General features: G+C 44.9%; 1 protein-coding gene and 2 long non-coding RNA genes across 7 annotated transcripts in view; 2 read left to right on the top strand and 1 right to left on the bottom strand.

Annotated features, from left to right (window-relative positions):
• Positions 1–9,897, top strand: part of LOC137460818 (uncharacterized) — a 31,332-nt gene extending 21,435 nt beyond the window's left edge. The window contains exons 3-4 of the long non-coding RNA XR_010993100.1: positions 1,261–1,423; positions 9,721–9,897. This is a non-coding gene — a long non-coding RNA (uncharacterized lncRNA). The remainder of the gene's footprint in view (positions 1–1,260; positions 1,424–9,720) is intronic.
• An 846-nt stretch (positions 9,898–10,743) lies between these two features.
• LOC137460644 (uncharacterized) lies at positions 10,744–24,041 on the bottom strand. 3 transcript variants are annotated; one of them, XR_010993050.1, is made up of 4 exons: positions 23,745–24,041; positions 15,822–15,970; positions 15,375–15,544; positions 10,744–11,068 (listed from the first exon to the last, which is right to left on the bottom strand). It is a non-coding gene; the product is annotated as an uncharacterized lncRNA (long non-coding RNA). The 3 variants fall into 3 exon arrangements; XR_010992994.1 differs by lacking the exon at positions 23,745–24,041 and adding an exon at positions 22,892–23,220; XR_010993024.1 differs by lacking the exon at positions 23,745–24,041 and adding an exon at positions 21,329–22,011.
• The window catches only part of NAXD (NAD(P)HX dehydratase), a 50,519-nt gene continuing 48,866 nt past the window's right edge, over positions 22,976–24,628 (top strand). Inside the window, exon 1 of one of the 3 annotated variants that reach the window (XM_068170679.1) lies at positions 22,976–23,166. In XM_068170679.1, the coding sequence (XP_068026780.1) occupies positions 23,100–23,166 (67 nt within the window). In that variant the 5' untranslated portion in view covers positions 22,976–23,099. The other 2 variants (XM_068170527.1, XM_068170649.1) reach the window with 2 other exon arrangements.

Here is a 24,628-nt window from a genome sequence, read left to right on the forward strand (position 1 = left end):
TTTCAGGTATGTAAACCTCCTTTTTCTCCAGGCTGTACAACCCGAGTTCCCTCAGCTGCTCCTCATAAGACCTGTTTTCCAGGCCCTCCACCTGTTTGTTGCCCTTCCATGGACACACTCCAGCACCTCAATGTCTTTGTTTTAGTGAATGGCCCAAAACTGAACACAGAATTTGAGGTGTGGCATCACCAGTGCCAAGTACAGGGGTACAATCACTTCCCTGCTCCTGCTGGCCACACTATTCCTGATACAGGCCAGGATGCTGTTGGCTTTATTGTGCACCTGAGCACACTGCTGGGTCATGTTCAACTGGCTGTCAACGTACACCTCCAGGTCCTTTTGGTACAGTTTTAGAGGACAGAGGTGATGATCTTAGGCAGACTAATTCATGAAGCTACTGGCAGGGTACCTACTTTTCACCTATGGTGCAGGTGGAAAGGTCCTTTGTGCTTTGGAAACAGCAGTTTCCGCTCTCAGCAGTTTCATAGAATCATAAGGTAACGTAGTTCTGTTGTGCACAGAGCTGGAGGATTTGGCCTGCGAGGTGCTGGTGCGCCACGACGGGGCTTCGCAAGGCGCCGGCAGGTGGCAGCACGGGACCCGCGCCGGCGGGCTCGGGGCCGGGCCCAGGTGGTTTTCATCCCGGGAGCCACTAGCGACCACCCAGTGCTCGGTTCTTCGCCTCGTTTGCCAGGTTCTCAGCTATGGTGGTCTGTTAGCTGTTTCTGAGGTTCTGCTCTTTCCAACCTTCTTGATCCCCGCAATTCGCACTGCTGCCACGGGCGTCAGCCAGGCTGCCTGCGCTCCTCTCATGTTCCTCCTCGCAGAATCATTCACAGCCCAGTACGAGGTCTCAGGTGTAAAGTAGCTTTTGGGCAATTCAGGCTACAACGGTAATCTTGTCGAGGGCCCGCATCATGAGCCCGTCCATCTTGCCATCTGGGAAGAATCCCTGGAAAGAGCCTTTCGCTGTCCTGGTGAGTCCATGTGCTTGTTGAATTAATGGGAAAGCGAATAAGGAGAAATGACGCAGACTAGCCTGCAGCTAATATCCAGTTTCATCTTTCTTCTGAAAACCAGGTGACCAGCAGCTGAAGTCTTGCAGCTAAGGGTGTAGTGTGTGCCATGAGCCAAAGAAAAAAGTGGACATCACTATAGGGGCAAGCATACAATTCCCATGGAAATTAAATGGCCGTAGAAATCATAAGTAGTAGAAAATCTGGTTTTAGTGTTTTAAGTTGCAATCCCATTACCTTTCAGTGTTCTGTTGCAAAGCAGTACCTTTGGCAGAGCAACTATCCGTGTGGAGGGTGCCACCCCCTCAAGGACCCGATGAGCCTTCCGAGCAGGCGCTCTCTCTCTAAATGGATTTGCAGAGGTTCCAGCCCCACCTTGTGGAGAAGGGCATCGGGAACGGATTCGGGTAAGCCGACATATGGTTATTGATGTTCCCCAGCAGCTAATAAGTAACTAGCTTGAAAGAGACAAGGGAAGCCCCTTGGCTCTGAGGGCCCAGGAGATTGGCTGTCTCTAAGGATTTCCTCACTACTCTTTGCTCTCTGCTTAACCTGAAAGGTCATGTACCTAATAATCATGTGGCTGCAATAAGAAAGCATCTCTATAGTGATGGATTAACAATCTTACATTCAGAAGATGCTGGCAAATGAAGGAACTGATGATCAGCTTCAGCAGTTGCCTTTTCAACAGCCTTGCTCCTAGAGAGGGGGACCAAGACCTGCCAACAGTCCATGTCAGGGGCTCCTACCACTGCAGCTGCTCAGAGGGTCTCACATCAGGGGACTGGTAGCCCTGGCTGGTGGTGGCCCTAGGGAAGTTCAGTGCTGGTCTGGGCAATGGTGAGATGTGGACCTGGGAAGCAGGGGCTGCATGTCTTTCCTTGAACACATCCCCACTATGCCAGAGGAGGACTGCAGCTCTCTTAATTCCTCTCCCTCTAATTCAGGGAACAATGTCATTAAACCACAGTAATGTGGCACATAAGGACCAGCATTTATCCTGTTTGGATACAATTCTGCTACCACTTCTCTGAATGTGAATGATCCGATCCACAAATTAAACTGAAATCTTACCACAACAAGAAATACTTGACAACAGCTAATGATTCAGGCAGCAGAGATTACCCAGGTTGTTCATCATCTGGAAAAACTCTGCTGCTAACAACTGTGAACAAACTGTGGTAGAGATGGAGAGTCTGTTCCCCTGAATAGTCACAGCATGAATTGAAAAATAATTTGTATTGCAGTCACACTGCACCGAAATGCTGACATGCTCAGGATATTGCTGTTCATGTTCCCTGTCACAGGTCATAGTCTACCACTGCAGTAATCAAGAATAACCCTGAACCTGGAAAAGAAATTGTTTAGGGGCCACTGCTGAACTGAAAGAGACAAAAGAAGATATATTATTTTTTATACCATTTATAAAATGGTCCCTTGATACATTATTTCCCAGAATAATCTGGTACCATTAGTCAGAAAAGTGCCATTAAGTCAGCAACACAAATGAGCAGCCCAGTTGAAATGACTTCCCATGATCTCTGAACTGGAAGAAGCATTGGCAGAAGGCAATAATCAGCTGATGGTAAAGGATTCATCATAAATACAACCACCATGCAGTGTGTGCAAGTGTCCAGAGCCCATCACCATAGTTCCGTGGTTGTCATGACAGCCTGGAGGCTGCTGCCACCTGGGGATTTACCGGCTAGTGTGAGACCCCTCTTCACACCAGTTGGAAATGCCACAGGAAGAGTGCTAAGTGCAGTCTCTTGGGAGCTAGATGCAAACAGCCACCTTTTTATTTACAGCATTGAAATTAGAATGTTTTCCTTCTTCAGCCACTTTTTTTCTGCTCTGCTTTTACAGTAAGTTCTCTGTTATGGAATACACTTCCCAAGCACACTTCATCTAAAAAAAGCAATAGGAATGTCATTGTATTCAGAAAATGTTTGCAGGCCCAGTCAGGTGCTGTTAGGATCATGCTCACTTTCCTGGAAAACTTGTTTGCTATTTATGTCTGATGTGCATAGAGGCTGACAGCATCCCTTAAACACATGAAAATAAATAAATTCCTTTAAAGTGCAATCTGGGGCTCTCTGGAAAATGGACTGGGACCTCTGTCCATGCCTTTTCTCCAGCCTGCCCTTTTCTCCTTGCACTGTTAAACCACAGAAGAGCAGCATAGCTGGTACAGAGCACAGCTCTGCTAGTTCTGTGTGCCTAATGCCAGTTAAAAAGCTCTTTGTGTGGAGGAAATTCTCTACTAGCCATCTCCAGATGCACTGCGGCCCTTTGTTACAGCCTGAGCTGTGCAAAGTGGTCAGAGCAGAACAGAAAATCAAGTTGTAGCAGCATGTGTCCTGAAAGCTGCAGAGCTGTATCCTATTGGACAGGCACTGCCTTGTCTGCAGGAATCATCAAGACCTTCACCCAATTCTGTACCTTTGGGAAGAGAAATTCACCTCTCATTACTGTGTACAGTCTGCAGGTGTACTGGATTAGGCTGCTGAGAGTGAAAGTCATCAAGACATCTTCCAAGTTTTTCATCTCCATATTTCCCATTTTCCAAGTCTCAATGCGGTGTCAGTGTATCAGGCACAGTATAGTGTTGTAAGCCATTAGAAATAAAGCAGCAAAATAACTAGCTGAAAAGTAGCCTTACTTTCAAGGAGCCAGTGTCTGATACCATTTGCAGTATTTATAAATGTTAATACAACCTGAATAGTTTCAATGTAACAACTATGGTTGGAAAATTGTAGTCAAATATCCTAAAAGTTATATAATTTTTATATGGGGCATTTTGGAGCCTGTAGAGTTGCATTGATATGAGAATAAAAGCAATACTGAAGTCTGTGTGAAATGAAATTTTGCACAAGCTTTTTTCAGAAAGTTAAAAAAATAAATAAATAATCTACTTTTATCCATATCGGAAATGGATAATCGAACTTTTTCAGCCTGGAGGCAGTCTGAGTCTTTTAATGGTCATATATCACAGTGTCACAGTATCACAGTATAACTAAAGTTGGAAATTACCTCAAGGATCGAGTCCAACCTATCAACACAGACCCCATGACTAGACCATGGCACCAAGTGCCACGTCCAATCTCCTCTTGAACACCTCCAGGGATGGTGACTCCACCACCTCCCCAGGCAGCCCGTTCCAATGACGAACAACTCACTCGGTGAAGAACTTTCTCCTCACCTCGAGTCTAAACCTCCCCTGGTGCAGCTTGAGACTGTGTCCCCTTGTTCTGGTGCTGGTTGCCTGGGAGAAGAGGCCAACCCCCTCCTGGCTACAACCACCTTTCAGGTAGTTGTAGAGGGCAATGAGGTCACCCCTGAGCCTTCTCTTCTCCAGGCTAAACAATCCCAGCTCCCTCAGCCTCTCTTCATAGGGCTTGTGTTCAAGGCCTCTCACCAGCCTTGTTGCCCTTCTCTGGACACGTTCAAGTGTTTTGATGTCCTTCTTAAACTGAGGGGCCCAGAGCTGGACACAGTACTCAAGGTGCGGCCTGACCAAAGCAGAGTACAGGGGCACAATGACCTCCCTGCTCCTGCTGGCCACACTATTCCTAGTGCAGGCCAGGATGCCATTGGCCCTCTTGGCCACCTGGGCACACTGCTGGCTCATATTCAGGCGGCTGTCGATCAGCACCCCCAGGTCCCTCTCTGTTTGGGAGCTCACCAGCCACTCTGACCCCAGCCTATAGCTCTGCATGGGATTGCTGTAGCCAAAGTGCAGCACTCGGCACTTGGACTTGTTGAATGCCATCCCATTGGACTCTGCCCATCTGTCCAGTCGGTCAAGGTCCCTCTGCAGAGCCTTTCAACCCTCTAACTGACTAACATCTGCCCCTAACTTGGTGTCATCTGCAAACTTGCTGATGACTGACTCGACCCCCTCATCCAGATCATCAATGAAGATGTTAAAGAGGACGGGGCCCAGCACTGATCCCTGGGGCACACCACTAGTGATTGGCTGCCAGCTGGATGTGGCACCATTCACCACCACTCTCTGGCCTTGGCCCTCCAGCCAGTTCCTAACCCAGCACAAAGTGTAGTGGTCCAAGCCACGAGCTGACAGCTTAGCCAGCAGTTTGCTGTGGGGGACAGTATCAAAGGCCTTGCTGAAGTCCAGGTAGACCACATCCACAGGCCTCCCCATGTCCACCAGACGGGTCACCTGATCATAGAAGGAGATCAGGTTGGAGAGGCAGGACCTGCCCTTCCTAAATCCATGTTGGCTGGACCTGAGTCCTTGGCCATCCTTCAGGTGCGCAGTTATTGCCGCCAGGATAATCTGCTCCATCACTTTCCCTGGCACTGAGGTCAGGCTGACTGGCCTGTAGTTTCCAGGTTCCTCCATCTGACCCTTCTTGTGGATGGGGACCACATTGGCCAGTTTCCAGTCATCTGGGACCTCACCTGTGAGCCAGGACTGGAGGAAAATGATGGAGAGTGGCTTGGCCAGCTCATCTGCCAGCTCTCTCAGCACCCTAGGATGGATCCCATCCGGTCCCATGGACTTGTGAGTGTCCAAGTGGCTCAGCAGGTCCCGAACTAATTCCTCACATATATTCCTCATATATATTATTGTGTATATTAACACAATAATACTCCACTGATTTAAATTTCCTTTACCAATTAAATGCACACACTCCAACCACAAGATTATTGAAGGTTAGGGTATCAAACATGGACACCTAAAACTAGAGTCCTATATTAAAAGGTGTTGGAAGAGCCCATGAGATAGTTGGTGCCTTCAGCCTAATTGCTGAGGCTATTAAAGCACTTCCCACCAGGCCAAGCCTGTGGCTGTCAGGGCAGTATTCTGCAAGACACTCTGTCTGATTATTCATTTCTAGCTTTGCTCACTTCCTAGACCAATATTATGTTCATTAAAGAGCAGAAATGATGAGCTTTGAAGTTATTTTCCTTTAAAACTGTACAGCAAAAGTTCAGGAGAAAAAGTGTATGTGTGTTTTCTGTGGTAAGGGAATTCTGATCCAGGGTATATACAGTCTTTTAATCTAATTATGAGTGGGGCTATAAAAGAAAAACTGACCCTGTGTAAAGCATGTGCATTAATCAAACCCTGTGCGACCTAAGCCATGGTAGGAGTAACAGAGAGCAGCAACAAGGCAAAATGTATTTTAATTTATGCTGGTCAAAAAATTGTGTTCCATATCTGTTTGGTAAAATCATACGTGCCAGCTTCTGAAGGCAAAATGAATGATACTGTTACAAACATATTTAATTTGTTTTTCATTTCTCCTGTAGTTTCCAGTCTTTCAAACATCTTGTTGAATCCCCCAAAGCTACATATATAACAAATTTTTGATAGTTGAGGTTACAGATTTGTTCATGTGTCTGAGATAGGGTTCCAGGATGTCTCTATTAATTTTCACAGGAGCAGTCCTCTGCAGTCTGTCCTGCTCTGCTGAACACTCCCAATTTTAATTCATTCAGCTGGCATTTTAAGCTGAAGGCATTACCAAAAAAAGGGTTGTTGTGAAGTCTTCATTAGCTTATTGTGAATATGCTGTCCTGGCCAAAACCTTAGGGGTTGTTATTCATACTCCTTCACTATTCCATCCCTCAGTTCATGCCTCTGATAAACAGGATAAAGAAGCCCTTATCTTCAGCAATTTATTTGAAAGTCTAAGAAGTGGTGGAAACAGGCAAATCATATTTTGCTTGCATATGTTTCACAGACTTTAACAGATGTGTTAGTAATACTGAATGTGGTTCTGGAACATATTTCTTGGTTAGACACCTCTCCCTCAGCTACGGAAACAATTCACCTTCAGAAAGCTGCTGTGTTTCCAAGGGCTGAAGTACAGTAGTGTGCAGAATGATAAAACGAAGACCTGGTCTTTAACAGGACACAACTGAGGTTAAGGAAGTGTCAAACCAAGTTAGACCTATTACTCTCATCCTTGTAAGGAAACATTTCTACCAGAAGCTGTGAAAGAAGGCTCCCACTGATATCTTCTCTAGTCAACATCAGTTGCCAGTTTGGAGGCGGAGGTTAGGTAAATTTAACTGCCTCCACAGGGTGTGGAAAGATTACCAGTGACAGACCCTGTAGCTCCCATCATGTGACATTTTCACGGTGCTATAAGGTGTAAAAGACAGGGGGAAAAAAGAATAAATAAATAAAAGAAAACCCTAGGTTGTTTCTACACTGCAAGAGTTCTCCTACGCTCCCCACCCCTCCAAAAATGTGACACTGTATTTTTCTGATCAAACAGGCTTCTTTAACAAACCATTTTAGGAGTGTGCTCTGGAAAATCCCAAGCATTTCTTTTGCACTACCTCAGCTTTCCAAGGAATGAAGAACAGATTTTTTTTCCCTGGCTCATTTAATTGAATCCGGACATTTCCTAGAAAGTGTAAAAAGAAGCATCTGTGTCCCCAGCCAACCTCAGAGGACCACCTGGTCAGTGCAACTGTTCCATGAATAGGATTGCCTGCATGGTTCTGCTTAACTCCTGTTACCACCAGCCCCTAAAAAATAACTGTGTCAAACCTACAGAGAAAAGAAAAAAAAACCAAAACCAAACAAACGAAAAACTAGAGAAAGTTTTGTCAGGAATGAGATTTTGACCATGTTTTTCCACAGTGTTACCTTATAGATTGCTTTCTTCTCCCTCTATGGCAGTATTGCCGTCCTTCGAGTCTGCGTTTTACGTGCTGGATCAGGCATTAGGGTTTCTATTTTATATGCCACTGGCCAAATGTTCAAGTCAACATACGCATAATGGCACGCTCACAGCTTTTTTCCAGGGTCTTATATGTCAGGAGGTATAAAGCATGAGCAACTGCAACCAGCTGCACTCCCATCCTACTCCTTGGACCCCAGAAAAAATGCAGAACTTGAAACTGAGCAAATGGATGTACTCAGGGATTTGGATGAAGAAGCTGAATCTATCTTCGTTCTATGACATAATTGAATAAAATAATACTGTAGACGGGTCTTGCAGCATAGCTGGGTGAAATGAAGTTGGGGAAAGAAACTGCATGTATCCAACCTGAAATAATTATTCAGATATGTAACATTTTGTTAATTGATTATACACACATTTTAGGATAATTAGTTAATTCTATTTTTAACTCTGGCTGATGACAGTACACAAGAAACTTTTATGTCTGCTGGTCACTTGAACAATTCAGATTTAACTTCATGTCAGGCTGCTTCCTTTCTCTTGCAGGTTTTGATTAATGATAGAGCATTCCTACAACCCTGTGATTTTCAAGTTTCTTTTACACCCTGTTGTGCAAAAGTTCAGCTACTAAATTATTTGTCTGGGTTTCTTTCTCCCTTCCTTTATACATTTGCTGCAAAACAGGCACAAAATTAGTCAGAATTTTTCCTTACAAAAGATGATAAATTGATCTTAAATCATAAATATCTCAGTATCTTGACATGTTTGCTGATTTCTGGTCCTAGTAATGAGACTATGATCACTGGCTGGTATTTCTTTGGAATTTCTTCATCATGGGTTCAGTGTTAGCAATATTTCTGTTCTTCAGGATAATGCAAAAATAAAACATAGCTTAACTGGTATTCCTAGGGCTAGAGTTAAGAGTCAGGGTTAGGGTTTCAGCTCAGCATGGCATAATAAATGTGAGATGTTCACTTATATATATTTATTAACAGGTCAGCTGTTCCATTCTTTATCACTCCTGGAAGAGAGCCATCCAGTGCTGATGGTCACTGTAGAAGTCTATCATCACAAGTCATTCTGTCACTCTTGTGCCTTCATAATTGTGTTCTACTTTAGTTACCTGTGAAGAGGGATGTCCAAGTTTGGTAAACACCGAAATATTGCCACCAACCCACAGTCATCCACAGCAGTTGGTTGTAGAGGAAACAGAGGAATTGTCTCTCTTAGCTGCCTAACATGTCACAGGTATTCATTTTAAGATGACACACATCAGATCTGATGGTACATTTCCCTGGTCATTGATTATAAAGGGAACCTACAGTCTAAGGCTGAGTACTTTACTTTCAAACCCCTAAATTAAATCAAAGTTCTACCACTGCCTTTCAACCTTTACAGGGAATGCACCTGCCAAGAGGTTTTGGACATGCACTTAAACAAACACTCTCTAGCCTTGCACAGCCAGTGGTGTAAGCTCAAATCTGCTTCTGCCTACAGCCCAAAATGGAGAAATCTGTATCCATATTTCCTCACAGGGCATTTGTATTGAGGGGACCTGGCAAAGACACTACAGTCACCAAAAAAGTTTGTAGTCTGTCCACACACACCCCCAGAAGAGAACCAGCATAACTCTGCTTCAAGTGTTTCAGTTCTGAGTTTGTTGTAGCTAAAATGCAGATGATGTGAGTAGCTACACTAATCTACAGATTGCTGTAGCCCAGCCAAAACAAGAAACTTTGTTCTCCCTGGCTAAGGGAAGGCACAGAAAGCTACTGAAATGCTTATAGCCTGAATCACCACAGGTATTTGGTCCAGTGCAGGGGAGTCAGAGACCTAAAAGGACCAACACTTCTTAGCACAAATCACAAATTCTGCTTGAAAGAAAGTAAGAAGAGATCCAGTGTATGTGGTTCAGCAAGTGGTAAAAATACAGAAGCCAAACAAAGAACAAAAATATACCTTGTAGAAAGCTTTGAAAACCTAAATAACAATTTCTCTCTCTTTCTTTTTTTTTTTTTTTTTTTTTCCCCCTACAGGCTCTGGGCAAGACCCAAAGCCCTGGATGATGGATTAGTATCTGTCCCAGCAAGGTAACCCCAACATCGCTCCATGGAGTTAACTTCAGAACATGTGTACATGCATTCATGAAGCACCATCTGTAGCTAGCAAGCATGACCAAGAGATTAAAATCATGGGCCAGCAAACACAGGAATTTGGGGTAAGGGCATGCTGATGATGACGTATATATATATCCAGCAGCCCAGGAAGGCATGCTCCTGTCCTTGGAGAACTTAGATTCTCAACTCTGACTTTGTAAGTTTTTAGCCTTGCTCTTAACTTTGAGCATATTAACACTTTCCCACCCCACCTTGGAAATCAGTTTGCACACTTGAGTTTATACAGCTGTGTACGTCTGTGCAGGTCCTGTCCTGAGAAAGTGCCTAAGGTGAAGTGGAAAAAGGCAATGAAATGCGTCCCCTCTTACTTTTATGTTAACCGTCAATAAAGTTCACATCTCTCTATTTGCCCTTTTAACATAAAGGATGCTTTTTTCAACCTATATGAGCACATTCACACCAGCATGGAATTACATGCCTGTATTGTGTTGGAAAGAGTATTTCACAGACATAGAAAGCCACCATCTGTGCATTTACCTATTCACTACTTGCAAACCATCTTGTGGTACTATGCTGAAGGCTCCTAGCAGCAAGGGAAGCACGCTTGAGTGTGGGTTACAGCCCTAGAAAAGTTTCTCCTTATTAAATGCTCACCCAGCTACAACCAAGGACCTAGAAGCTCTTAAATTTCTTTATGGAGAGTGGATTGCAACAATGCTTTTTAGTTCATCTTTCAGGCACACTTACTGGTCACAGGCCTTACCTGTTTCCTCTTTAAAGAAATGGGACCTCAGCATTCAGCTGCCATATGACTAGAGAATCTTCACCCCTGTGGAGATTCTTTAGCAGTCCCTTGCCCATAGCTCATTATGAGCATTTTCTCACTTCTGCCACCTGTAGTTAAGGAAGTTAGTCACACAGACTTGCAGATACTCAAAAAATAATTTATTTATGTTTTAACTAAAGCAAACATTGGCAAAACTGTGAAAAAGCTTAAAACTAAGCATTATCCTTCCAATTTAATCTTTTCTTTTCAGATGGTGTGGCACGCATTCAAGGATGGATAAAGAAGGGATAAGGAGATGCTCTGTGATGAATAAAGGCACCAAATGAGTTCATAAACACAAAAACTGGACCATTTTCAAAAAAAGTCAGGTGCACAGTGAGTGGAAGCTTTTCCAAGTCTCATCCTTATACTGCAGCAAGCAGATGTTGTACATCTATGTCTGAGCAGCCAGCTGTCTTCTTATCAGTATTAAGTGTTCATCTGACATTAAAGGGATAGGCAGAATTAAAACAGAGTTCAGAAAACTGAGCAGCTTTTTTGAAACTTGCCATACCTGCAATTTTTTCCCAAAGGTATTAGTGAACATTTTATAAGTTAGAAGGATCATGAGAAGAGCAGCCATGGACACAGAAAGAGCTCAATAATATATAAATAATCTCAAACAATAAATGTGGAAAACACATACAAAAATGACAACTTACAATTTCGAGAGGTGAGTATAGAAATACAAGAACAAGACAGAAGTGGTTGCCAAAGGCCTCTGAATGGAGTCCCGTTAAACTCTTCCCCTTCCTTGGTTTTGTGATCTGCTTTGTAAAGTAGTTAGAGCTTCACTCTGTACAGTAGAGCTTCACTCTGTACAACTACCTGAAAGGACACTGTGGAGAGACTGGTGCTGGTCTCTTCTCACAGGTAATTAGTGATAGAACAAGAGGGAATGGCCTCAAGCTACAACTGGGTAGGTTTAGACTGGACATGAGGAAAAAAGTCTTCACAGAAAGGGTGGTCAGGCATTGGAACAGGCTGCCCAGGGTGGTGGCTGAGTCACCAACCCTGGTTTAAAGGTTGTTTAGATGGTGCTTGGGAATATGACTGCACTGGTTAGGCCACACCTTGAGTACTGTGTCCAATTCTGGGCCCCTTAGTTTAGTAAAGATGTTGACTTGCTGGAACGTGTCCAGAGAAGGGCAACCCCTGGGTCTCTTCTCCCAGGCAACCAGCACCAGAACAAGAGGACACAGTCTCAAGCTGCACCAGGGGAGGTTTAGTCTGGAGGTTAGGAAGAAATTCTACACAGAGAGAGTGATTGCCCATTGGAATGGGCTGCCTGGGGAGGTGGTGGAGTCACCATCATTGGAGATGTTTAGGAGGAGGCTTGATAAGGTGCTTGATTGCATGGTTTAGTTGATTAGGTGGTGGTGGATAATAGGTTGGATGCGATGATCTTGAAGGTCTCTTCCAACCTGGTTAATTCTATTCAATTCTATTCTATTCTATTCTATTCTATTCTATTCTATTCTATTCTATTCTATTCTATTCTATTCTATTCTATGGTTTAGGGGTGAACTTTGCAGAGTAGGGTTATTGGTTGGACTTGGTGATCCTGAGTGTCTTTTCCAACCTGAGTATTTCTGTGATTCTGTGATTCAAATACCATGTCTGATAGCTCAAAAAATCACACTGTTCTTACATTCCAAGTATAGACAGATTACTTGATATAATATGTCACAGATCAAAGAGCACTGGGGTCCAGACACCCACTGTCTCCATCCTGACAACATACTCAAGAAAAGATAGATGTTTGTGCTCCTTTTCCTTCCCTGAGGCTCTTTTCCAGACAAGGAAGATCTAGGTACATGAGAAAGGAGGAAGCAGTGATGTACTCCAACAGGTCCCCCTGGCTGAAAATCTGCTCAGTGGAAAAAGATGGTCAACAGCCATCGGAATACAAGCCAGCAGTGTGCTCAGGTGCCCAAGAAGGCCAACAGCATCCTAGCCTCTGTCAGGAACAGTGTGGCCAGCAGGACCATGGATGTGATCGTGCCCCTGTTTACTTGGCACTGGTGAGATTGCATTTCGAATACCGTGTTCAGTTTTGGGCCACTCACTACAAGAAAGACATTGAGGTGCTGGAGGATATCCAAAGAAGGGCAACAAAATTGGCGTGGTGTATAGAACAAGAATATTATGAGAAGTGGCTGAGGGAACTGGAGTTGTATAGCCTGGAGAAAAGGAGGCTCATGGAAACCTCCTGAAAGGGTGTTAGTCTATTCTCCCAAATAATAAATGATAGGACGAGAGGAATTGGCCCCAAATTGTACCAGGGGAGGTTTAGATTGCATGTTAGGGAAAATTTCTTGACCGAAAGGGTTGTCAGGAACTGGAACAGGCTGTCCGGAGATGTGGTGGAGTCACCATCCTTAGAATTGTTTAAAAGATATGTAGACATGGGGCTTAGGGACATGGTTTAGTGATGGATTTGGCAATGTCAGGTTAATGGATGAACTCAATGATCTTAAAGGTCCCTTCCAACCAAAACAATTCCATGATTTTATGTGGGTAATCAGTGACTATTAATACAGGATTTCCACTCAAGTGCACCTGAACTACAGTTTTGAAATCATGGTCAAGAAAAAATCGAAGCCCTACCATGAAAGACTGTGCAATGTCTTTTCAAATATAAGTACATAATTCTTTTATTCATCCAGAACTTGAATCAGTAGATTGACTTTTAGATTAATGGGATAAATTTTAAATGGCAAGAGTTAGGTGAAAATAATATCATTGTAATTGATGTTTGGTTCAAAATTTCATTTATTTGATATTAAGGGGGAAAAGAAAGCTGAGATGAGATGAGCAGCTCTGACAAAAGACCTTTGCTGGGAAACCCCTTAGGTTCCAGGGCTAATGGTTTGTAGCAGAAATGGTGCTGAGTGGTTGGGGGGAAAGCTCAATAGAAGACTTTTTTATCCTGCAAATAATCAAAGTGGCCTGTGCATGAACTGCATTTATTTGGACACCACTACCTTAGTCAGACACCACAGTTTTTCTCTAGCCAGCTAAATACAGCAGCAAAAATTGTAGTTCTAATCTAAGTAAGTTTCTGATTATGAGTCCCACATTCTATATATGACCTTCATTCTTTGATCTGTCCTGGTAATAGAAACATGACATCTGAATTCATGCTCTACTTTTGGTCATTAGGTATATTTAGGGGAAATAATGGTCAGACCATTACTTTTCAGTGTAAGGTTTTCAAAACTTTTTCCAGTGCAAGACTTCTCCTTTGTATTTAACTTATCTCACACTCCTTGAAATCACCTGTGGTGTTCCAGAGATGCTCAGAACATGGACAGAAAATCAGAAATTTAGAGTGCATATATTGTGCCTTTCAAAGCTTTGCAGCAAAAATCTTGAAACTTTTGTGCTACAGGTGTGCTGGAAGTACTATCACCTCCATGCTGACTAATAATCCCTTCTTGATTCTCTGCATCTTGATTCTCCACCACCTCCTTGGGCAGCCTGTTCCAACACATGATCACTCTTTCAGTAAAGAAAATTTTCCTAATGTCCAGTCTAAACCTCTCCTGGCACAACTTAAGCCCATTTCATCTTGTTCTACCACTAGTTATTTGGGAGAAAAGACCAACAGCAGCCTCACTACAACCTCCTTTCAGGTAGTTGTAGAAAGCATTAAGATGCCTCCTTATCCTTCTCTTTTCCAGACTAAATAGACCCAGTTCTCTCAGCCACTCCTCATACAACATGCCCTCCAAACCCCTCACCAGCCTCGCTGCTCTTCGCTGGACACCCTCCAGGATCTCAATGTCTTTCCTGTACTGTAGCACCCAGAACTGAACACAGTACTCAAGCTGTGGCCTCACCAGGGCTGAGTACAGGGGCACAACCATATCCCTGCTCCTGCTGGACACACCAGTTTTGATACAGGTCAGGATGCAAGGAATTTGAAGATAAGTTTCAGTCTGAAGGTGGTGCCCAGCTTATAAATCTGACTGACCATCAGACGACTTGTACTGTCAATAATTACAAGGGTTTAAGATGACAAAGGGCATAACAATGACAAAATCTTGTTGGATAGACGGCAAAGCACAGTTATATATATATGGGTTACAAGATAGGAATCACTTGTCTTTCGAGGTCTCTGCAACTTGCCAGGATGCTCTGTGTTTGCATGACACAGGGTGTCCCTGCCCATGGCAGGGGGGTTGGAACTAGATGATCCTTGTGCTCCCTTCCAACCCTGAATGATACTATGATACTATGAACAGTGGCCTATACATCAGTCACTTTGCCCCTCTGGGGGATGTAAGAGGCTCAGAAGTCCAGGCCCAGAAATTCATCTCCTGGAGGGACCTAATTATAACTCATGTAAAGGTGCACTGTTATGTACTGGAGATGGTCCTGTGGTCCATAAAATCCCACGCTGACAGCTACTGGTTTTGTGGAGAAACATTTCTGTGGCACACTTCCAAGGGACACTGACAGCCAGATTTTTGCCCATAGCAGATGGAATTAACAGACTTTAGTTGTAAACAGAAGCCTAACAACAGCAAGAAAGGACATGGCTGTGTAGAAACAGTAACATAGACAGAGCTGCTGCTGCTCTTAAGGCAGATGTGCATCACAAATACTTTGTGAAGGGAATGTAGAGTGAGCACTGAGGGACCAAGAAACTTCTCATGAACTGTAAGTCAGTTATCTATGCATATATCCTCCTGTGTTAGCCAATGGCATCTCTTTTTAATATCAACTTTTAAGTACTCACGTTTTCACACATCTGATGTTGAACTGTGCATCTGAACATGTAGCACTTCCAGAAATGCTTTGTAGTCCTCTTACGTTCTACTGTGTTCTAATAGTTAAATGTTCTAATAGTTAAATTTTTGTAATCCTTGTGCAATATACCAAAAGGATTTGTAACCTCGTTAGTGAACCCTGCAAAGAGAGACAAAAATGAGCTCTGATAATGCTATTGCAGGTCTGCATGGACGTTTTTTTTCCTACCTTTTAGGTTGAGTAGTGTATAAAAGAGGAAAGTGTCTTTTGTCTTGTAAATGAGTGAGCTATGGATGTCAGTGCTGGAGCTAGAAAATTTGGTTTTAGCCTTCCCTATATGGTCAACATCTACTCCACCCATATAAAGTGCCAGGGTTGTCATGTCACATCTTTTCAATTGATAATGTTTAAGGCAGACGTACCAAGCCAATCTTACCAAAGACTCCTGTGTTCTACAGCTCCCATCCATAGCCTCACAGTCAAGTCTATGCACACATTAGTAAGCCTGGCAGAGAGCCGCTGAACAGGTGAAATTCTTGGGCTTCCTTGGAGAAGGTGATGCCATGATTATGTCCTTCGTTGTGCCTACCATATGAAACAAGCAAGCATATGAGCCACATTTGGGACATTTGAGGAGGCTTGCACTGATGGATACATTACACTCAGCTGTCCCAACCATCTGGTGTGTTTCAGTGTGGCCAAACAGGTTCATAGTTTTCCCCTGCCAACACAGTTACTAGAGAGATGTGTGTGGTTCCTCTGGCTTTGGGGAACCTTAGGAATCTGGGTATGTTCCAAATAAACTCAACAAAGTTTTAGAAGTACCTTAGCAGCAGCACGAGTGTGTCTTTGACTGACTGGCTGGGTAGGTGTCTAATTCAGGATGAGCTTGGTAGTCCTCCAGGCCCCAATAACTCTAAGGACTTGATCTCCATTGCTTGAAATGGAAGTTTAGGTATGTGGTTCACAGGCAGTTACCTACATTTAGCAGCTAAATTTAGATGTCTACTATCTGGAACAGAATTACATTCCATATTTCCCGTTACAGCTCACGACCTGGCAAAAATACTCAGACAGAAACATCTCCTGAAATTCTTTGACCTCCTTTATTTCCACTTTTTCCACTACTCTAAAACAGTTCTCACACACCTCCATAATTAGGTCACCTTTGTCCTCTGTTACTTTGACCTCAAATTCTGGACCTTTTTACTCATACTGAGTAGTCTACATACCTTTCTGTAACAGACCCAAGATTTTGGAAGCCCAGAAAAAGCAGAATTTGTATCTCCATACTCTGCACACATGAGATGTTCATAGGTAAATGTATCAATAGGGGCCCTTTGCATCTTTGAGATCCTAGAACCACTGAGTAGTAGTTAAGATTAATCTTATGGACTTTAAACAAGTCTGAGCAGCCTTGTACCCTCAAAAAAATTAATACATTCTAGCTCTATAGGACAAAAAACAGGGAAGGAGAAGGGCACAGAGACAGGGCACCTCTGAGCAGCATCAAGAAAAACTAATAACCTCAAGCACCTTAAACCTGATAAACAGCATTTTTGCCATCAAATATTTACCTTCATGAAATAATGTGACGCTTTTGAAAAGTGACTGAGTCACTTTGTGTAATCACAACGAGCTGCAACAGAGCAGCAGCTTTAATAAACTCAGCCTAAGGGGGAGAGAAGGTGGTCCCCTTTCTGATAAAGACCTGATGTCTTAGCCTTGACCCACAGAAGGATAGTTAAGCCCAAATAAGCAGCACTTCTTTTTCCCTGGTGAATTTGAAAAAGGTGATTTTGAACCCAGTAAACAAAGGGTGGATTAAGATAGTGTGCACAGCTGCAAATGAAAGATACCACATTTTACCTCAACAGAACATCACTGTTTTCCTAACTAGCAAACTCCTCTCTGCTCTGAAGTATTATAAAAGTGTTCTTCCTGATAGAAAATCAAGAGTTATTAATTTTTAATTCCCAATGCTTCACCTCCCTGCTACATTTTCTTTGTAGAGACTGCTCTGAATGCCTGAGTGGAAGGGCAACCTGTTAAATCCTTTTTAGACTGCTACAACCTTAAAACGTGCTGCTTCACTTGCCAGGATAGAGGCAGGAGTACGTACTGAAGGCCTCAGGGAGGTGACTTTTTGTCTAGGCAAGGAAAATCTTTCTGTTTCTTGTGACAGGTGAACTGATAAGTGGCTGGATGGGGACTGCTAGCTAAAGCAATGGAAGGTGGATGCTTGCCATGCCAATATATCTCAGAGACCAGATGGAGTTTTTAGTGAGAAAAACATGTATTTTATTACTCCCTAGGAGTGGATCGAGTAAGTTCAGTGATAATCTGGTTTCCATATAACAGGAGGATAGCTTCACAGCCACTTAGAAGGCAGTGCCTTAAAAAGACTTTTTTACAGCAGGTAACTTGTCAGCTGACAACTGGGCTGAATATGGCTTACAGACTATTTCTTTGGTCCTCTGCCATCATGCACAGAAGCCGCTCCCCTGTGGCACATATAGTTTATCACATGGAAATACACAATGATCCGGTAGAATTGTGTGAGGCTCATCACCCAGAAGTGGTGCCTGCTCCACTGAAAGGTGTTCCCTCACATTCAACATAGTGATGGGACCCTCACTTTTGCAAAATAAAACACAGCAGGGACCAAAGCAAGCTCTGCAGTGGGAACAAAGAGGTGCAAAAGTTAACAGTACTAGTCTGAGGGAGTGAGATGAATAATTAAAGAATGGGCAAGGTATGAGGAATGTCCTGGAGTACTTATTTGTAGAATAGGGATATAAAGAGAGCTTTTAGCCCTTCTCTCCCTGCATGGTGTTGAAGATATGGTTAGCATGATAGAAGATCAGCCAGCACTGAAGGGTAAAGACCATGGTATTGCTCATCTGAGCTCTGCATCTCTAGCTGAGGTCTGGCCCCAGCAGCAAAAGGCATTCCAGCCCATTATCACTCAGTCACCCATTCCCTCCACCACAGAGCCAATGGTTGGCATGGTTAAATCTTCTAAGGTGTCTGGAGTTTGCTAATCACACCTTTCCTTTTTTTCTATCAGGGTCCTGCCTAGGTGAAATTTCATGAAGCACAAGTTGTCTGCTTTACTGCCAGCAGAAGCCACTTCTTTTGCAGGGAGAATGGAAGCGGAAGGCCACTATGCACAGCCTCAGTACATAGCAGGGTGAGGCTGGAGCCAGACAGCACCCAGCACTGAGCCAGAGTGGCCAGCAAGGGCAGGAAACAAAGAGTGAGCAGGTGCAGAGCTAAAGACTCTAGAGCTGAGGAGCACCAGCAGGCTGGCCTCAGAGTGGTAAGACTTTCCTCTAAATGCACAGGCATGTAGAGACCTCTCCCCTTCAGTCTCTGAGAGTTTAATCTTTTTTTCATCTGTGAATGTGACTCGAGTTTGCTGGAAGATACTGAAAGACAGGGAGAGTGCAGGAGGGGTGGGCTGCTACTAAGTGGTGACCCTGGCATTGGCTGCCTGAACTCTTTCAATGAAAAACCAGAGGTGCTCAGGTGCTAAAGAGCTAACTGCTTCTCTTCTTCCCTGGCCGTGCATCCTCTTTCTTAGCATGTGACATTTGGCATACCTAGTTCTGGTGAACCATCTGTCAAGGCTCTCCTTTCCAGCCCTCCTGATCTTTGATGCACCCTCATTAACTACTCTTCATGAAAAATGCACTATTAGGAGAACAGGATTAATTGATGTGGCATGCCTTTCTGGGAAATGACAATGAAGGACAGAAAGTGGAAATCTGGGATTGGAAAGTTTACTTTACTTCACATGAAAAGGACAAGCTTCTTTATGGAAAACCACTGGCCAAATGAAGCAATGTAAGATTGCCATAGGCTATTTGGGCTGGGCTGCCAAAAATAGGTACTATTTTAACTATCATGATAGAACTAAAGCAATGCAACTTCCCTGCTGTCTCAACTTCTTAACATGTCTATAGTTATATTTGTATAAAGGTGCTTTATACTGGGATAGCTATTCCCATACAGCAAGGAAAATAATCATTCTGATGCATTATCTTTATAGTGACATAGTTACATCTACTCTCTACCCTATTTGGGCTTTTATTTTTACATGACCTTCTCTTCCCCCAATGGGATTAATTATACCAGCAAAACTTGCAGAGCTGGCCTTAGCACAAAGAAAATGAATTGTTGCTGCCCATACTCTCATACAGCTGTGGCAACAACAGGAAGAAATAATACACATGCATATATGCTGACTTTCACATAGGGGATCCTGTAATCAAACTCAAGTACACATATTAAATTTTAACACCTGTATATTGAATAGCAGGCATATTAAGTAACAGACTGTATTTTCCATACATGAGATCTCAGGAATATGTAACATGAACAGCTCTCACAGGGAGGAAAGAGAACTACAGCATTTTCCTTTAGGCAACTCCAGTAGCAACTGAAGGCAAAGTCATCACCCGTGGCATTACAGCAATTTGAGCCTGACTACAAATGCAAGGCTTAAGGGCTTGTGAGGAAAGCAACTACAAAGTCTCCAGAAAAAAATGGGGACACAACTACTAAAGTTGATATGGTGGATCTGTGAGATGACTAGCAACATATTATGGGGGGGAGGGGGACGTGGGGGGGAAAGGAAGCAAGAAACTTTGCAGCACTCAAATCCCTTTGTAGTTATAGCATGTACTCTTCTTCCAGCAGTCATGTTCAATATATACCACATTTCCAAGACTGAACCGAATTGTGTCACTTAAGGTAAAACCAACTGATCCTTTAAAAATCTGTCCATCATACTGAGTGTCTCTCTTAAATGTGAACAAAGCTGAGCTTTGAGCAATGGGTTGACTTTTGTACATGTACAATGAGTAAGACAATGCCCAGGCAAAGCCTCCAGGCTCAGCTACAACACAACTAATATAAAACATCAGGTAGCCATTGAACAGTGGTATAAATGAGCAGTGTATTAAATGACAATAGCATTGCTCTAAATTGTGTAAGTTAATGTATTTGGCAGCTGCTACCTTTTGCCACCAAAGGACAAAACAAAAGCAGTTTTATAGAAAACAGTGTAACTCCATAGTTATTTACTTTCTTAGAATTACATTATTCTGTATTGAAAAGGACACCATATGTTTTAGCTTTTTGGAAGTTGTTTAAGAGATGTACAAGTTTATACATTTTTCTTACATTAGATATCAGGAATTTGTTTGAAGTTGGACAAGTCCAAAAAAATCATCTTCACTTCTACTATATTTTTATCACCTGCTCTAAGAACCACAGAATCATCTAGGTAAACATTCAAATGAAACTAAGACTTTCCAATTTTTTCATCCTTTTCCATGATGAAAAGTACTTCCAGATTCTGATTTCAGCAACAAAGAAATCTTTGGTCATATGTTATGGGCAATTTCAGTTCAGGCTAATTCCGAGTTCTTCCATAACCTCAGACCACACAAACACTTAAACCTTCTGTTGCAGTTATTGAGATGTGTATGTTAGAATAGATGCCTATAATATTTATTATAATGGTGATTCCAGTATGTGCTGACAATTGAGTGGACAATGCAATCAAAGGATGTTGCAAGAGCTGCTATTGCCACCTGCTGTCCACATTCACCTTGGAATGGCTTGGGTAGGCAGGGTTGCACAAGAAGTTACCAAATGGGTGGCAAGGACTGAGACATACATGGTGAGTAAGTACAAAGTGATCAGGAGCAAAAAAAGCAAAAACATTGTAAACAAGGATTCAGCAGGAACCTGCAGAAGAAACCACACAATGGTCCAGAGCAGTCACTATTTTGGGATCTCTACCTAGGGACATTTTATCTTCCAGTCCATACCTTACTCCATCTACGTATATAAATTCTGTTCCCTGCAAGCATCAGCTGTCAGTTACTGCTGCCTTTGAGTACTAAGTCAAACCTCCAGGCTCTTGCCTACCTTGGCAGTAGCAGGACATTCTCAGGTTGGCCACTGATGTCTAGCCTTCCTTTGTGTAACAGGGAAGAAAGAGGTTGAAGTAATTATTCTGATAACGAGGAGGCCATGTTGTGATGATAGCACAGCTAGAAAAGGGTTAAAATGCTGAAACAGAAGGCTGAGCTCAAGAGCTATGGAAAGATGAACAAGACCCTGAGGAAGAAGTAGGGGTCAGCAATATACAAGATATGTTTTTCGTTCAGCCAGAAATACCTGATGGGATTAAAACTGCATTTTCATTGTCCTTCCCACCCTCTCTCTTCCAGACTTCATCAGTACTGGATTTACAGGAAATCTACACATTCTTGATCCCTCCAGTCGGAATCAAAACATGAGTGGGGTGTTCAACAACATAACTTTCCTTTCTGGGTTAAAACTCAAGCAAAAAAGAAGAATGTGATTGTTTAATCTGTGATTAATGTGATTGTTTGTTTAATGTGATTGTGGTTGTTTAATCTACCTTTTGGGTTGCCACACAGTCAGATAATCAAAGGGCAAACAAGCATTATTTGTGCTGACTGAAAATGGCCAATTTTACTGAGCTGGTATTGCCTTTACAATCATACTACATGCTAGACCCTACAGAAGAGTAACTTTTCAAGAAACAAGTCAATACCTGACAGTGAACTTATTAGATATCCAATTCCTGCTCCAGTACCTGGGTTACTGTCCAGTCTGGGTTATTAAAAGCTCAGGTTGTCTGTCTTGCAGTTTGCTGCTTAAGTGACACTTCGGTAACAAAGGGCAAAAATCTCTCCTCCTTGGGTTTGGTCCAGGTAAAACTGGCAGATTTGTTTGATCAAAGGTTAAATATAACACAAAACAGTAAAGGAAAATGTTGCTTGTCTCCATCCCTTCAAAATACTAACTGAAACATGTTACTGCTGAGGTTAGAAGCTTTTGTGAGTTAATGACACTCTTGCTTGAAATACCCAGGAGCCTAGAGCAGAAATTACAGCTGTTTTGAGCTTCCATGCTTCAGATTTTTCCTAGGTGACACTGTATTTTGATTTATTGTTCTAGATGAAGTAGGTGCCATGGGACTAGAGGTGATTATCAGCTGGTATTTCGATCAGCTCTCGTATGTTTTAAAGAAAACATTAGAAGATTGCTGCTCTAAAATGATATATCTAAGGTAGAAATAGCAGAATAAGCTTAAAAATTAATTACACTTGTAAATCCTGGGGTTTGCTCAGAAGTGCCTGGAGAGGTGAGGGGCATAAAGAGATTTCAAATGCTGGGTGCAATAAATAGCACTTCCTAGGAGTTTTTAATCGCTGCCAATTAAAAGGGCAGAGAAGGCTGCCTTCCGTGACAGCCAGGTCAAGCAACCCCGTCTCTACTTCTCCCGTCCCAGCCCGGGCTCTGCCACACGATCACACGGCCCGCGCGGCCACACCACAGGTGCGCATCTTGCGCGCTCGCCCCGCTCCTTACCCCACCGCGAGGGCGGCGCAAGACCTGAGGGCGACAGGCCCAAAGCCGCCAGAAAAGGTCGAGGCCCCCGGCAGCCGAGGTCGTTACCTCAGCGTGACCCCCTCGCGCAGGCTCCGCGCCGCTATTGGCTGCCGCTGGGGGGTGAGGGGGAGGCTGCTGAGCGCCGCGGGGAGGCGCGGAGCAGTGTCGGGCGGACTGCCGCGCCCGCGTAGGCCTGCTCGGGCCGACTCGGCCCGGCCCTGCCCGGCCCTGCCCTGCCCTACCCGGCGCAGAGCCGGAAGCCGCGGCCGCGCCGATGAGTTGGGTGCGCCGCTTGCCTGCGCGCTTGGTGGGGGGTGTCAGGAGCCTCGCGGTGTGGCTAGGTAAGAGAAGAGCGCGGCCGCAGCCCCTGCCTTTTCTCCAGGGAGGATGTGGGGATGGGGCTCTATCACTGCTGGCACCCTGGCTGCGCTGGCCTTGACTGCAGCCCTCTGGTTGCGGTGTGATGAAGGTATAAACATCTCTGCGCCGGGCTCTGGCGGGGAGGGGGTGGGGCCTGCTCCTGGGGGAAGGCGGGCAAGTGGGCGCCGAACGGCGGCAGGCTTGTTCGGTGTCAGGTTTGTTCGGTGTCGTGGGAAGCCCTCCGAGGGGCCACGGAAGCCCATGGGCGGGCGTCCGTCCGAGAGGGTGTTCCCCATGGAAAGAAAGGCCTTTAGCTGAGGGCCTTGGCCGGGTTGCACAGCTGGGCCGGGCGTGAGAGAGCCGGTGGCGGGCTCCCATGACAGCGAGGTGGGCTTGCCACCGGCACCCCAAAGCTCCCGCTTGGTGAACGGTTTCGGAGCAAAACCAAAGAGAAAGGGCAGGGGCCGGAGCGGCGTACGAGCTTCTGTAGGGCCTGGGGATGGCCTGGGACAATGAAACCCACCCCTGCCTGCAGTGGGGGGCCGACCGGGCAGCTCACCTGCCTTACGAAGGGATGGCCGGATGTACATACAAACCCGACCACCAGCGTCTTCGCAGAGGTCCGCTGAGAGCAGGGGCTGCCTGATCCAACGACAGCCTCTGGGAGGCGCCCTGTCTGCCAGCGGCAGCGTGGGCTTTTGCGGCGGCCTTACAGGGGGCGAGCCGAGTCGCCTCCGCCCGGGCTTCCCCTGCACCGCAGGTACCACTGGTACGTGCGTGCGGGAACCTGGCTGCCTGCCCCGCGTCTAAGCGACGCGGCGGCCTTGGGGAAGGGCAAGGGTGTTGTTGCCCGTGCTGGCACGGGGCGGCGGTGTTCCAGGGTGAGGTAGGGCTCAAAGCAGAGTCGCGGGCTCTAGCCTGAGCTGCAGCGTCCTGCGTGTGTGTGCACGGATCGCGCTCCACTGCGGCGGGGAGGGAGGAGGATGGGAGGGAGGGAGGCGCACTGTGATGAACAGGGCCTCCAAGTCCAGCCAGCGCCGTCGTCCTGCTGCTCCCGGAGGAGCCCGGGGCGGGGGAGCGGCCGCCGCCGCCGCCGCGCACGAATGACTGCCTGAGCGAGGTGGTGACGCGTCTTGCCCTGTGGAAGGGGGCCGCGGCTGTGCGCCGGAATCCCAATTGTTGTTTTTTTAAGTCATCATTGTTTTCGGTGGGAGCGAGCCAGTGGGGAAGGTGGCGTTTGGGGTTTTTGTTGTTTGCTTGTTGATTTGGTTTAACTCCCCTCCCTCATTGCAGGTGCCCGCAGCGCAAAGCGGTGCCTGGAAACTTTTGTTTGCGTGTGTGCAGGCTGCGAGTGGCGTGGGCCCGGGCTGTGATGCGGGGCCCGGGGCCCTGCTAACCGCCGCTTTCTGTCGCAGCGGCCGGGGCTGGCGGAGGCGCCCCCTG

Source organism: Melanerpes formicivorus, unplaced genomic scaffold (assembly GCF_026170545.1).
Source record: "Melanerpes formicivorus ecotype bairdi unplaced genomic scaffold, bMelFor1.0.p_v2 SCAF_1, whole genome shotgun sequence".
Lineage (NCBI taxonomy): Eukaryota > Metazoa > Chordata > Aves > Piciformes > Picidae > Melanerpes > Melanerpes formicivorus.